We start from the raw sequence: 15,477 nt of genomic DNA on the forward strand, positions 1-15,477 counted from the left end.
GACCTGCAAAGACATTTCAAAGATTGTACAAAAGTATGCAAAAATATTCATCAAAAGGTAAAGAAAATGATTAAACTAGTTATTTAGTTATTTGTATATATAACAATTATGTATTTATTGTATATCTGGTCTACACTTTCATTTAGATGAGCTAGACTTATGTCAATTTATGGAATTAATAAAGTTAAAATTATATGTAAATATAACAGGTTTATTAGGTTTGGGGATGGTCCACAAAACTGTCAGTTTGGTTCGTATCACGATTCTGTTGTTATGGTTTTTGATTTGATTCAATTTACATTGTAAAAAATCTCACCTATTGTAACATCACTTTTACAAACACCATACATCAGCATAAAATAGTTATTGTCAAGTATTCTAAATTCAGTGTAATGTCAACAGTGCATTAATTTTAGCAGCTGTTATTTAAAATTTCTTTCATTAATATGTACTTTAGACTTACTGACTGTTAAATATGGGTATTCTGCTGTTATTTTACATGCATTCTGCCTACATGTTGCAGTGCAAGTATATGTTGAATAATAAAAAAAGGCATGAGACAATAAAAGTTTCAAAGTTTGGAAAAGTCTGTTATACCGTTTCTAAGGTATATGTACAGCATAGGCTCATTCTGAAAACGAAGCCCTATATACATTTCTGGAGATGGCGAATTATCTAGCCAGAAGTACGTATGGCTGCATTTCGCCTTAAACATGAACGCTACGGGGTGGCTTTTCGCACTTAACAGCTGACCGCTTACATCAGTGTATGGCTTTCCCACTGTTATCAGTTTGTCTAGTGGCTCGCAGTGTATGTCGGCAGACTTGAGACGCAAAGAGGAGTTGACCACGATGATGGGGTTCGAGTCTGACAAAGAACAGTTCCAGATTGCAGGTAAAACACACACAAAAAAAGCTAAAAAATAAAATGAACAAGTGAATAACAGGGAGAGAATCTGGCAAAATCTGAAAATGTGGTGTAAAAAAAATAATAAAATAAAAATCAGGGGGCTTTTCTTTTTCTGGATTGCTTTCAGAAACACTGTCGGTTGGATTTAGGGTGGTTTTTAAAACACTATCAGTTGGTCGGTTAGTCAGTCAGTCAACAGCGTCCTCTGGTGGATTTATGCGAGAACAGCAGGCGCGAATGGCACTCGCCAGAGAAATCGGAGATCTCAAAAAGCGTAACCAGCGGCTCTTATGGATTCATGGAAACAAAAACTGCAAAAAAAAACAAAAAAAATACTGTACCTCCTGGGATGTAGAAGAAATGTATATAGGGCTACGTTTTCAGAATAAGCCTGGGTTGCATATGTAAAGTTTTTTTATGTGTTTTTTACAACTATTTTATTTAGTTTTTTAGGGCTGGCCTGTCCACGATTCAGAAAACATCTTAAAAACAAATCACTTATACACCAACATCCAAGCACGCTATTGACCTGAACAGTTTATATGCAAAAAAAAAAAAAAAAAAAAAAAAAAAAGACAGATTTGCCAAAAACCCTACAGAAATCTGTATTTTTGAAACAAATAAAGACAGCGGAATTTTTTAGCCTGACAAAATATTTTAAATGTTTCTTGAAATTAAATATGTTGTGTTTAATGGGGGAAAAAGTTTTAGTTTTTTAGCCAGACATTTAAAAATAACATATTTTACAGCAGTAATCACAATATCGTGATATTTTTATCCAGGTTATCATACCGTCAGAATCTTATACAGGCCGATGCCTGTTTGTGAGTTGGGACAGAAAGTGCCTGCATAAGTTATTGAGTTTCTGCCACGTCTCACACTGGAATATTTAAACTGATATAAGCTGAAGCATACGAGTTAGCAGCATTAACTGTGAAAGAGAAGGTGTAAACTGGAGAAATCAACAACGTTAAACCTTGATGGGACAGATTAAAATGCACAGTGGTGGGTTGTACTTGATAGAGAGAGAGAGGGAGAAAGAGAGAGCACTGCGGATGATATGGGATCAGATATTCAAGTCAAATACCAAACCACCCCAAACACTTGCTTCCCTATCAAAAATTAACCGCACACACGTACCTAACCGTGACAAGAGAACCGAACGGTTAGTTTTTCTTTCGTGAACCATCCCATCCCATGTATATATACACATATATGTGTGTGTGTGTGTGTGTGTGTGTATATATCTACAACATAATATAATTATATATGAGGTATTATTACACATTCAAATAACATGACAAAACCTATAATATCATATTCACAAGCTTTTTGCACTATATACTGTTTTGCATCTGGTTTGCACTCCTTGCCATGTGCCCTTAAGTGTAATTGTATTGCTACTTGTATTTATTGTTGTAATGTACTTATATTTTTGATTATATTATATGTGTAAATGTATTTATTGTAATTTCTTTTTTAATTCTACTTGTTATATTAATATTATATGTTAGGAACCTAGGGTCTGAGAGTAACACAATTTTAATTCTCTGTATGTTCTGTACATGTGGTTAAATGGAATGTGGTTGAATTAAGCTGACTTTGACTTTAAATATGTTTAACACAAGTATTAGTTTAAGGGTGTGCACACTTGTCTAACTCAGAATTAACTTGTCTAACTTGTCTAACTCACTGTCTTTATCTCAGGGAATTTTTTTAGTTACTAAATGCCTGCAATTCAAACAAAGGTGTGTGTACTTTTACGCTTCCAGTAACAGCTGATTTCAATTTTCTAAAGTTACCAGCTTTACCCTTTAAACTGATGCATTTGTTTTCTGGAAATTATTTGGATTTACCACAGCATACAGATTCTTCCCAATAACCCTGAAAAACAAGTCAGACAATTAACACCATTTTTGCTTTTGCTTTCACTATAATATTGACAGATCTTAAGTCATACCTCCTGTATTGATAGTAAATCACACCAATCAATGCCGACACCAGCAGGAAAGCAACACATATTCCTGCCACAAGAACCGAAGATGAACCTGTGTTTTGCACAATAGACAGTTATTACTGTAAATCTGTCAGAGCAATCTGTCAAAACACTATTAGAAATCAGCAGGTTTACATACTTTCATGTCATGACATGGTACTAAAGAAGTGGAATTTTGATGACATTTTACATGAAGTGAAAGTGAAAGTAAAATTACATAAAAAACCAACTACTTTAGTACCATGTTTTCAAGGTAAAATAAAAGGATTGTAATAATATCAATATCATGATGGTTCTTTAATTTCCACTACAAGGTTGTATTCACTCACCAATGACATTAACATTGAAGCTCTTCATGCTGCTGATGCTGCGGCGCTGACGGTTGCTGCGGCTGCTGATCTTTACTTCATAAAGCCCAGAGTCTGTGGTTTTGGCCTTTGTGATGGTCAGAGATCCAGTCTGATGATCCACCTCCAGCCTGTCTCCGAATTTCTCTTTACACTGATCTTCAGTACAGATCTTATTAGCTGGTAGAGTAATTTTAGCAATGAAAGTGTTATTAAAAAACCATGTCATCATATCATTTGGATTTATCCTTGCACTTGGATCTAAAGTGAAAGATTCTCCCTCTTTCACTGACTTTTCCATATTATAAGGAGCGGGAACACCTGAAAAAATAATGTATGAATGAATGAAATTGAGGGAAAAAAAAAACACCTCAACAAAAATTGCAATAATGTGCAAATTGCAGATCCCTTTTATAAAAGTAACACATGTTCAGTGTGAATGGCCCCTTACCACCAAAAAAGCATAGAGTTTTGAAGCAAATCTATTTATATTTGCATTCATAAGAGACTCTTTTCAGATGCAAGAATAATGGGAGAGGAGAATTGAAATGAATCTTAAGTAATTTTTTGTTGTGCTGGTTGAAAAAAAAAAGTTTGTCCAATTAAAAACTTCATGCCAAAAAATTACAATAGGTACTAAGCCCAAAAGGTCTGCCAACAAATGTAGATTTGTATATCTGCGCACCCTGTTACCGCAGATAGATACGTCATTTGCGTATTCTGGTGACACGTCATTTGGTGACCTGCAGCTGCTGACAGACAATTGCAGGAAAACAACATCAAACTGACCTTCTTTCTCAAAGATTTAACTTATCCATGAAAATAAAGATATTAATTAAATAAATCAATATTGGAGTTGTTTTTTTTGGGGAAATAGTTCAAAATCAGCTCTGAAGGATGACACCATGGTTGCAGTATTTATTTTAGAGAGGTATGAATGTTTTAAAACTAATAACCCCAAATCAGAGAAAGTCAAGACAGTATGGAAAACGCAAATAAAAAAGGAACAAAGTCATTTCGAAATTTACTTTGACTTGTGTTTTCAATACAACAAACATTATTTAATGTGTGTGTTTTTTTTAATAAACACGTATTTTAATTTTGGTTCTTGCTAATTTAATTTAGGTTCTCTTCCTCCACAGCCAGAACTTAATGTGTGCAGAATGTGGTTTTGCATTGTCTTGTTGAAATATGCATGGGCATCCCTGGAAAAGGCAGCATATTGTGCTTCAAAATCTCTATGTACTTTTCAGCATAATGGTGCCATCACAGAAGTACAAGTTACCACTGACACAACCCCATACCATGACAGACCCTGGCATTTGGACTTGTTGCTGGTAACAATCTGGATGATCCTGTTATTTGGTCCACAGTGCACAGCGTCCATTTCTTTCCAAAAATACTGATTCATCTGATCACAGTACATGTTTCCACTGTGGTCCATTCCAGATGCCTCCAAGCCCATGGGTCGTGGCACTTCTCAGAGTCGACAGTACTTCTGGACACTGTTAACATAGGGCTTCCTTTTGGCACATTGTAGTTTTAATTGGCATTTGTTGATGTAACTGTATTGTGGTACTTGACAAAAGTTTGCCAAAGTAGTCCTGAGCTCATGTGGTGATATCGCTTATAGATGAACGAGGATTCTTGATGCAGTGCTGCCTGAAGGATCGGAAATCACAGTTTTTCAGCTTAGGCTTCCACCCTTGTCGTTTACACACTGAAATTCCTCCAGATTGAATATTTTAATGATGCTATGCACTGTTTAGGTGAAATATCCAAATGTCTTCCCATCTTTCTTTGAGTAACATTATTGTTTTTAAACATTTTAGTAATTTTCTCTTGTATTTGTTGGCAAACCGGCGATCCTCTGCCCATCTTTGCTCCTAAAGGACTAGACCTTTCTTAAATGCTGCTTTTGTACCAAATCATTATTACAATCACCTGTTGATATCACCCGCTTTAAATCACTCATTAATATTCAATTAATTTACCTGATTACCAGCCCTAAATTGCTCCTGTCCCAATATCTGAATGCAGGTCTGAATGACAGAAGAGAATCTATATTTACAAATGAAATGATGTTGGCCAGACAAAACATGAAATATTTTGTGTTCACATTGTCTGCAATAAAATACAAGTCAAAGTAAATTTGGAAATCACTACTTTCTTTTTTTATTCGCGTTTTTCATACTGTGCCAACTTTTTCTGATTTGGAGTCGTATGTTAGTCATGCAAAGTGCTCCTTTAGGAATGGGCTATGTCACTGAAAGCCACTGAAAGATTTATGTGACATTTTTAAATTTCTTAAGGTACCTTTTACAGCAACGATAATGTAATTTTTACCTGTTAATTTTTTTTATTGACTAACAAAACAAATATTTGTAAATATCACTCTTTCACCTAGCCAGCTATCTGGAAACTGGCAGTAATTAATTCCTGCGTCTTGCTGGCCTGTCGAGCACTACGCTTGCATTGAACAAAGTGTGTGTCTCCATATAGCCATCAGCAGAGACAAGTAATCCTTGTATGCATGAAATATTACACATTATGACAAGTTAGGATGAATCTAAGGGCTTATGACCTTTTGGGGCTCCCAGAGATACTGTCAGGCTCAACTCTCTTCACCCTAGCTCTTCACTTTCATCTGATTTGAGGACAAAACCCTGACACATGTCAGAAATACATTATCTGAACAGTGGCTGGTGCTGTGGGAACCCTAATATAAGTTGTATATTTAAAACTGGTCTGACGAGAAATTAGAAAATAATGCACAACTGAGGTGTCATCACCTTGCATCACCACCTGAGTAATAATTATAATTATATAATGATATGAATTATTATAATTCACTGCCCCATTGACAATTATTCCATACATAACATGCATTTAAACATGTGTTAAAGACTCACCATGGACAGAAACACTGAAGGTCTTTTCACTGATGCTGCTGCTGCTGTAGAACTTCAGCTGATAGTCTCCAGCATCTGTGTTTCTGATGTTCACGATGGTCAGAGATCCAGTCTGATGATCCAGCTTGAGTCGGTCTCTGAAATTCTCATTACCTTCATTACACTGAACATCTGTACAGGTTTTACTGGGATCTCCATTGATTTGAGCGATGCGGATGTCATTAAAATACCATCTAATTCTGTCCTGTTGGGCTTTTTCAACACCGGTGTCTAGAATTACTGACTCTCCCTCTTTTGCAGATAGTGAAACTTTATTTGGATCCACAGCTGATGCACATGAAGAAGAAATAAACAAATATTCTATTACCTTTTAAGGACAATAGGGGAAAATATTCAAAGAACAAGAATTAACATGAAACAGAAAACCCCATATCATAAAGACGGGACACAAATGCTTTGATTAAAAAATAATACAATACATGATATGCAATCGTATTTTTACTGTTCGAACATAGACGATGTGTCTTAAACACACCTTTTTGAATGCCCAATTCTGGTTGGCTGATAAACATTCTAATATGTGTGATTATTTTCAGATAAACGCACAGATAAAGTACAACCCAACAGTCTACTTTATCAAATGAAATGAGTGTAGTCAACTCAAAGTTCACTGAAAGGTAATTCTACTCATTTGAAAAGAGTTTTTAAACTCTGTGTTGAAGGTAATGAGTTAATTAAATTCTTCAGTACTTCAACTTAAATGGAGTAAGTTCACAGTACTGTGTAGAAAAAGGAATTTATTTGTATTACTTTTCTATCCTTACTTTTCATTAGAAAATGTTTAGACTAACAACAGATTAATCAATCTTTTTCTTGTGTACGATACCATATATTGACCAGGCATACTTCTTTTTTACTGTGTTGCATACTTTTTAGAAGGAACTGCTGACAAGAGGGAAATAGCTGAATAAGAATAAATATAGTGTGAAGGCCCTTGTTCCAGACTGCTGTCTAATCAGAAGTCTAGACATGTCACAAGGAGCATGATGCTTGTAGAAGTTGTTCAGTTCTGGTATGCAGAGAAGGGTGGCAGAAAAGAGGAAGTATGTTTGGGTGCAACACTCAAAGGACTGCAGAATGACTGATAAGTGACGTTACACCAAATCTCCACCTGTTAATATCAGTTGTGTATATATGCTGGAGTCAGGGAAATGTATGTTAGTTGCGAACCTCTTGAATGTAATTCTTGTATTGCATTGGGGTAAGGTAACCCAGAGCTCTATCATCGAATTATTCATTTGTATCTAATAAATTACTAATATTTTTGGCATTGAAGAAAACTCTATCCTGACCTTTTCCTATTGAACACGCATGAAATTAGCTTGATATTCCAACAGTCCTCAGATTAGTTTCTTTTTAACTCAAATGGTTTGTAGCAATCAGTTTTCTTAAATGGTTTGAGTTGCCTTAACTTATTTTACAGTACTCAGTTGGTTTGAGTTCTCTTCATTTATTGAGTTTTACTGTGCTCAAATTGCTTCGTTTACTCAAATGGATTAAGTTCACAGTACTCATTAGGATTAGTTTTTGAACTTAAATGGTTTGTTGCAATCGGTTTCCTCAAACGGTTTGAGTTACATTAACATTTTCGGTTTTACAGTGGAGGTCCAGCAGGTTTTTTGAGCAGATTACAGTTCTGTATCAGTGATTTAAATTATGTCACAGCTACAAAAGCCAAAAATCACATCAAACACTACAGAGTGCTTTGGATGAGATGTGTAAGGAATCAGTCCTTCACACAGGAGCAGTTTGAGGACAGAAACCCTGACAAATGTCTCAAATACATCATCTGAACTGTGGCTGCCGCTGTGGGAACCATAATTTAAGCAGAAAAATTAACTCTTGTCTGATGAGATATTAGAAAATTATGCACACTTGAAGTGTAACAACCTTGCATCACCACCTGAGTAATAATTATAATTATATAATGATATGAATTATTATAATTCACTGCCCCATTGGCAAGTATTCCTCACATAACATGCATTTAAACTTTTGTTAAGGACTCACCATGGACAGAAACACTGAAGGTCTTTTCAGTGATGCTGCTGCTGCTGTAGAACTTCAGCTGATAGTCTCCAGCATCTGTGTTTCTGATGTTCACGATGGTCAGTGATCCAGTCTGATGATCCAGCTTGAGTCGGTCTCTGAAATTCTCATTACCTTCATTACACTGAATATCTGTACAGGTCTTACTGGGATCTCCATTGATTTGAGCAATGCGGATGTCATTCAAATACCACCTAATTCTGTCCTGCTGGGTTTTTTTAACACCGGTGTCTAGAATTACTGACTCTCCCTCTTTTGCCAATATTGCTTCTGCACCAGATTCACCTGAAAAAAATATAAACAGATTTTCTATTTATTTTTTGGGAGAATGGTGGAAAATGTGCATAATAAATATTGTGCTTTAAGTTTGGCAAATTACAAAGACTGTGGATTTAAAAAAAAACATACTACAGTGATAGATCACCAACAAATAAAAACATTTCTGACTATTTCACCACAGTGTCGGCAGACATCTTCCTGCCAATTATTGAGTAAGTTTGGCGAAATTTGGATGACAGCAATTCGGAACTTTTTTTATTTAGTGGTTAATTTGTATGAATTCGTACAATCTAATTCTACAATTTAGTAAGATTTGCTCACTACCCAATGACGGTTCAGGGGTGGGTTTGGTTGCCACGCCTCCTTTTTAAAATCGGATATTTTCGTATGACTCAACTCCGCTGAACTGACAAAATGTAAAACACGTACGTTTCCTCATGAGATCAGGCTGGAAACACAGGAGAAACCATTTTTTGCAGCTTAAAGTATTTTTTACTATAGTATATATATATTTTTTATTTTTTTTAAATCCGTGAAAGCTAGTAAAATCTTGAATTGTTGGGATTAACATCTTCTAGACTAAAAGATGGAACCAGTTTGCAAAATGTAAAAACAAACTTATTGCAAGCCAGATTTGAGGAAAACAGGATGTTACAGTTAAGCCACACACTGTTGGACACTAATTAAACAAACAAAATAATTGTTGAATTTTGAGTGTAATGTTGGGAACTTTTTAAATAAAACGTTTTTTAACAGAAAATATTTTTAATAGATCAAAAAATATATAGATTTTATTGCTAATAATGCGAACAAATGCATTGTAATAACGTGTAATAATGTACATAAATACAAATGTGTTTATCAAATAAATAAACACACATTGCTATGTAGAATAAAAATAAATTGAGCTAAGTACTTAGGAAATAGAGCGACTATTTAAAGTAAACTGGATTTAAATTAATAGTGTAAAATCTGCCTTTTTAAGCATGTGTTACAAATTTGTACTCGAAACTTCATATAAACGAGTCCTATAAGCGTCCACAACAATCACAAAACAATTTTGCTTTAATTAATGGTTGAATTTAAACGACATTTATAATTATCTGATTTATTTCTGTCGAATATAAAGGGAACAAATGTGGCACAAAATGGAGAACGGCAAAATACTTCCTCATGCTATTGACAAGAAATGACAAGGCAAATTTGAAAATATCTTACCGTGGCAAGGTAAAATGAACCGTATTGACAGTAATATCAAAAGAAGCGACATCATCGTTCGTTTTTTTTTTTATCCACAGGAAACCTCCAATGTACTTCTGAGAAAAAAGAGGGGTCTCAGCATCAGAAGCAAAAGTAAAAGAGATCTAGCCAACGATCGCAAACGGAAGTGAAGCATTGGGAACTTCACTTCCTTTAGCGCTACAGTGTTATTTTTTGAAAATTAGCTAACATTACCTATTAAAATAAATAAACAAAATAAGCATAAAACCCGTTTGTGTTTGTTAATGTTATTTTTAATGCACTTACCGAGTTTTGGCTGACTTTGCACTCGATTATTTTTCATCTTGCGAAGCATTTGGTTCAAATCTCCATTCACTCAACACTGAATTGTTTACAGAGCTTCCCCCCATTATGTGCTGCATTTCTATCGTATATAGTTTAGTAATTATATTAGTTAAAAAAAAATAAATCTGGTTAATTTCCTTCCACGACTCTATCCATCCATTTGTTTCCACACTTCAGATAACCACTTTTTCTTATACGGTGTTAAAAATAGGTTTTGCAAAGATGTTTAATTATCATTAATATCATTAACATTTTATAGTGCATTCCAGTTAGATACACAGTGTTTGACAGCTAATAAGTTAAAGATTTTTTTTTTCACTTTTTTGTACCTCCATTACATTGCATCCTCTTCTAACCAACTTTAAATTGATAAACAAATGTATTTATGAAACAATATGCAAAACTTTCAAGAGGTTCCTTCAGGTAGAGAATAACAAACAGCAGCAATGTAATGTCTCAAATACAGACACACTTCTCACTATATAAATAGCGCAATTATAATAAATATAAGCAGTGAAATGGCTCTGCTCAGTAGAAGAAAAGGCTTTTCTGTACAAAAGATGAACATGACAAAGCCTTAAAAAAATCAGCTGAAAAATCAAAGAGCACTTTATCCTTTGCTTTGTGTTTGACATGGAGTTATTTTTGCATGAATGCCATGACAAAGGTCTAAGAGCTATATATAAACTCTCTATATACTCACCGGCCACTTTAATAGGTACACTTACTAGTATCGGTTTGAACCCCCTTTTGCCTTCAGAACTGCCTTAATCCTCCATGACATAGATTCATCAAGATACTGGAAAATTCCTCAGAGATTTTGCTCCATATTGACATGATAGCATCACGCAGTTGCTGCAGATTTGTCGGCTGCACGTCCATGATGTGAATCTCCCGTTTCACCACATCCCAAAGGTGCTCTGTTGGATTGAGTTCTGATGACTGTGGAGGCCATTTGAGTACAGTGAACTCATTGTCAAGTTCAAGAAAACAGTCTGAGGTGATTCGTGCTTTATGACACGGCGCATTATTCTGTTGGAAGTAGTCATCAGAAGATGATACCGTGGTCATTAAGGGATGGACATGGGCAGCAACAATACCCAGTTACGCTGTGGTGTGACACGAGGGTCAGTTACTAATAAGCACAAAGCATGCCAAAAAAATATCTCCCACACCCAGGGCTGAAGCAAGCTGAACTGCCGCTCTAGGCAAAGTACTATCATCGCCCTCACCGCGAAAGTGGGATGAAATTGAGGACCGAGGGGGCGCGTTTGCGCGTTGATTGTGTTGATGCCAAATTTTGACCCTACCATCTGAATTTCGCAGCAGAAATCGAGACTTATCAGACCAGGCAACATTTTCCCAATCTTCTTTTGTCCAATTTTGGTGAGCCTGTGCCAATTGTAGTCTTAGTTTCCTGTTCTTAGCTGACAGGAGTGGCACCCGGTGTGATCTTCTGCTGCTGTAGCCGATCTACAGGCAGTTTCAGTTTGACTCTAAAGATAAACGATACGGATACTGCTGGCGGTTCTTCAATGATAATGTTATAAGTTATAATAAAATTATTATAACCAATTTACATGCAATAGGCTCTATTAAAAGCTAATCCATTTAACATGTTTAGCAATTAGTAATCAAATACTAAATAAGGAATGAATGTTTTTTTTAAACCATTAAGTTTCAAACATGTAAGACCAGAAAAAACATTTCCACATAATACAACCATACGTCCATAAGATATCAAATAACTATAAGTTGAAAAAGTGTAAGTGTGAACTATAAGGAGGGTCAAACTCTGGTGTGGGAGGATTCAGATTCACACGTCAGATGATTAACAGTGGGTTTCTGGTAGAGAAGCAGTAGTTCAGAGAAGGATGTTTCACATGTTTGTTTTGTTCTGCTTGTGCTGGAGGCGTCTGTCTGGTAAGTTATAAAAGCATACATTTCTTATTTCTGGCTTTTGGCAGAGCAATTAGCTACTGCTGTTATTCAGATGACAATAATGTTCATGAGATATATATACTGCAAGATCTGTCTTCAATAGGTTTATATCCGTGATCTCTATAAGAATTGATGAGTTGCAGGACAAGAAAAACCATTACTATATCTTAAAATGTTTATCATTTTACATGACTATGCTTTTTTATTATTCTGAAATTCACATGGTATTTTCATGAGAGAATTTAAATTAAATTGATTATAGGATGTTTGTCAGCTTTTGATATGACTTTTATAGACTTATAAAAAGATTAAAGTACCAATTCTCACTAACAACTAGTTATTACATAAATAGTAAGATATTAACTGTTTATTAGTAAGTGCTTTTTCTCGATCATCTTATTCTACATCCCTAATCCTACCTGATCCCTAAACCCAACTACTAACTGAATAACTACTAAAAAGCAGCAAATTAAGAGTTTATTGAAGCAAACATCATAATTAATGGTGTACTCATAGAAGGAGTTGTATCTTAAAAGAAAGAGTGACCAAAACAATGAGAGATTTAAACATTCAAGACGTACTTGTGTAAGTTACTACACTTTTTTTTAACTAAACTCCTTAAAACACAGCATAAAGATTACTATATTCAACACATTGGAAAGATGTTCTTTAGCCTGCATTTTTGTGAAACTGCAAAAACTTTCCTCAACATGCAGTTTATAGGCAAAATGAATGCTATGGGGTAGTATGATGCCGAAAACGTTGGTTCCTTTTTATGCTAATGTTATTTACAGGGACATATTATCAACGTGTTTGGCTCAACACCAAATAAATAGCACAAAACATCTCAACGCTGTTCGGGATTTGTAATAGAATATATCTGCCTCACCTACAGTTGAAGTCAGAATTATTAGCCCCCTGTTTGTTTTTTTTCCCCAATTTCTGTTTAACGGAGAGAAGATTTTTTTTTCGACACATTTCTTAACATATTAGTTTTAATAACTCATTTCTAACAACTGATTTATTTTATCTTTGCCATGATGACTGTAAATAATATTTGATGAGATATTTTTCAAGACACTTCTGTACAGCTTAAAGTGACATTTAAAGGCTTAACTAGGTTAACTAGGCAGGTTAGGGTAATAAGGCAAGTTATTGTTTAACGATGGTTTGTTCTGTAGACTATCGAAAAAAATATATAATTTAAAGGGGCTAATAATTTTGACCTTAAAATGGTGTTTAAAAAATTAAAAACTGCTTTTATTCTAGCCGAAATAAAACAAAGAAGACTTTCTCCAGAAGAAAAAATATTATCAGACATACGGTGAAAAATTCCTCTCTCTGTTAAACATCATTTAGGAAATATTTAAAAAAGAAAAAAAAATCAAAGGGGGGGGGGCTAATAATTCTGACTTTAACTGTATATATCTCCATATGGATATCTTTTCTGCACTGTAAAAAATCATTATGATGTCTGGTGAACAAGCTTCCACAAAAGAGGTAAACCAATGTAAAATCAAGGTGTACAGGGTACTTTTCTCTTATGTCTGATGCTGAAAAAGCTATTGGTTGGATTTAGGGAACAGTTTAGATCAGTGGTTTACCAGGTAGTCTGTACAATAAGCAACACCATCTTGAAGATTTATACAAGGATGAAGTGTATGTAAAACATACAACATAAATATTAATCTATGAAATTTGTTTCTGTCCTCCAGGTGTGTTTGGTGAGTCTGTGTCAGTGATAGAGGGAGATTCAGTTACTCTAAAGACTGGTGTTGCTGAAATAAATGAAGATGTTGAAATGGTGTGGAAGTATGGAGCTGAAAAGTCTCTTATAGCTCAAATCAGTGGATTTGCTGGAATCTTCTGCACATATGATGTTCTTGATGGCAGATTCAGAGATAGACTGAAGGTGGATCATCAGACTGGATCTCTGACCATCACGAACATCAGATTTGAACATGCTGGAGATTATATACTAGATATAAGCGAAGCAAAACAGACATTTAAAACATTCAGTGTGTCTGTTTATGGTGAGTAGAGGCCATTTGGTCCTGTCCTTCAAATATTCTTATCTCAGTATTTACATATCTATTTTATTGTTTGAAATTACGAAGTAAACAGTGGACTGCTTATTAAATTTGTTTTCATTTCTCTTGTGACCTCATTCTCTGGTGTTTCCAGATCGTCTGCCTGTTCCTGTCCTCATCAGAGACTGTTCTTCATCCTCATCCCAGTATAACTGTTCACTGCTGTGTTCAGTGGTGAATGTGAGCGCTGTGAGTCTCTCCTGGTACAAAGGAAACAGTTTATTGTCCAGCATCAGTGTGTCTGATCTCAGCATCAGTCTCTCTCTACCTCTGGAGGTGGAATATCAGGATAAAAACACCTACATCTGTGTGATCAACAACACCATCAGCAACCACACCACACATCTCAACATCACTCAGCTCTGTCAACCATGTTTGGGTAAAGTAGTGATTACTTTCTGGAGTAGTTTCAGTATTTGAGGAATCATACACTTACATCAATGATTTCCATTCTCAGAACCTCTAGAATCTTCAAATCTGATAGTATTTGTCTCTTCTTCTGCTGCTGTGGCACTTCTGTTCATTGTTTTTGGAGTCGTGATCTTCTGGATCTGCAGGAAACAAAGAAAATCCGATCAAGAAGGTAAGTGTAGCCTACTGATTTTTATCATCATTAAAAACAAATAGTACTTTAAATATATTATTCATAGTAATCAACGTTTGAAGTGAATCAAAAAAAGATTTTCAAAGTTGTCCTGAGACACAAATTGCTGTTGTTAAAAAGCTTTAACAATTGATTAAAGGTTTTGAACCACTTCAAATGTTGACCACTGTAGACCAGCGGTTTATGACAGATTTTAGAGAAGTTTTTCTGTCTTGGTAATGTCAAGTTGTCATGACAAAGACAAAAACAGCTTGTGATGTATTGGTTTATGTCAAGTTGTCATAACAAACAATGTCATCTTTGCATTTTAATGACGCAACTAAGTCAAATGACACTTGATAACAGTTGCCTTGGGTGACACGGTGGCTCAGTGGTTATCACTGTTGCCTTACATAAAGAAAGTCACTGATTTAAGTCCCTGCTGGGTCAGATGGCATTTCTGTGTGGAGTTTGCATGTTCTTCCTGTGTTGGCGTGGGTTTCCTCCGGGTGCTCCGATTTCCCCCACTGTCCGAACACATGTGTTACAGGTGAACTGAATAAACTAAATTGGCTGTAGTGAATGAGTGTGTATGGGTGTTTCCCAGTACTGGGTTGCAGCTGGAAGAGCATCCGCTGTGTAAAACATATGCTTAATAAATTGGCGGTTCATTCCGCTGTGGCAACCCCTGATGAAAAAAGGGTCTAAGCCGAAGGAACATGAATGAATGAACAATGAGTTGTCA

At 35.3% G+C, this 15,477-nt stretch overlaps 2 protein-coding genes across 2 annotated transcripts; one reads left to right on the forward strand and one right to left on the reverse strand.

Moving 5' to 3' along the window:
- Window positions 1-1,540: 1,540 nt before the first annotated feature.
- Window positions 1,541-9,923, reverse strand: LOC130215925 (uncharacterized). Its single transcript, XM_056447791.1, has 6 exons — window positions 9,771-9,923; window positions 8,235-8,558; window positions 6,165-6,491; window positions 3,235-3,573; window positions 2,870-2,957; window positions 1,541-2,793 (listed from the first exon to the last, which is right to left on the reverse strand). The coding sequence occupies exons 1-6, from the start codon at window positions 9,823-9,825 to the stop codon at window positions 2,724-2,726; spliced, it is 1,203 nt and encodes a 400-aa protein (XP_056303766.1). The 5' UTR covers window positions 9,826-9,923; the 3' UTR covers window positions 1,541-2,723.
- Window positions 9,924-11,992: 2,069 nt separating this feature from the next.
- Window positions 11,993-14,569, forward strand: LOC130216596 (uncharacterized). The gene is made up of 3 exons (XM_056448489.1): window positions 11,993-12,041; window positions 13,775-14,092; window positions 14,244-14,569. Exons 1-3 carry the CDS (start codon window positions 11,993-11,995, stop codon window positions 14,567-14,569), a joined length of 693 nt encoding a protein of 230 aa, XP_056304464.1.
- The last annotated feature ends 908 nt before the right edge of the window (window positions 14,570-15,477 follow it).

This window comes from Danio aesculapii, chromosome 22 (genome assembly GCF_903798145.1).
Source record: "Danio aesculapii chromosome 22, fDanAes4.1, whole genome shotgun sequence".
Classification (NCBI taxonomy): Eukaryota; Metazoa; Chordata; class Actinopteri; order Cypriniformes; family Danionidae; genus Danio; species Danio aesculapii.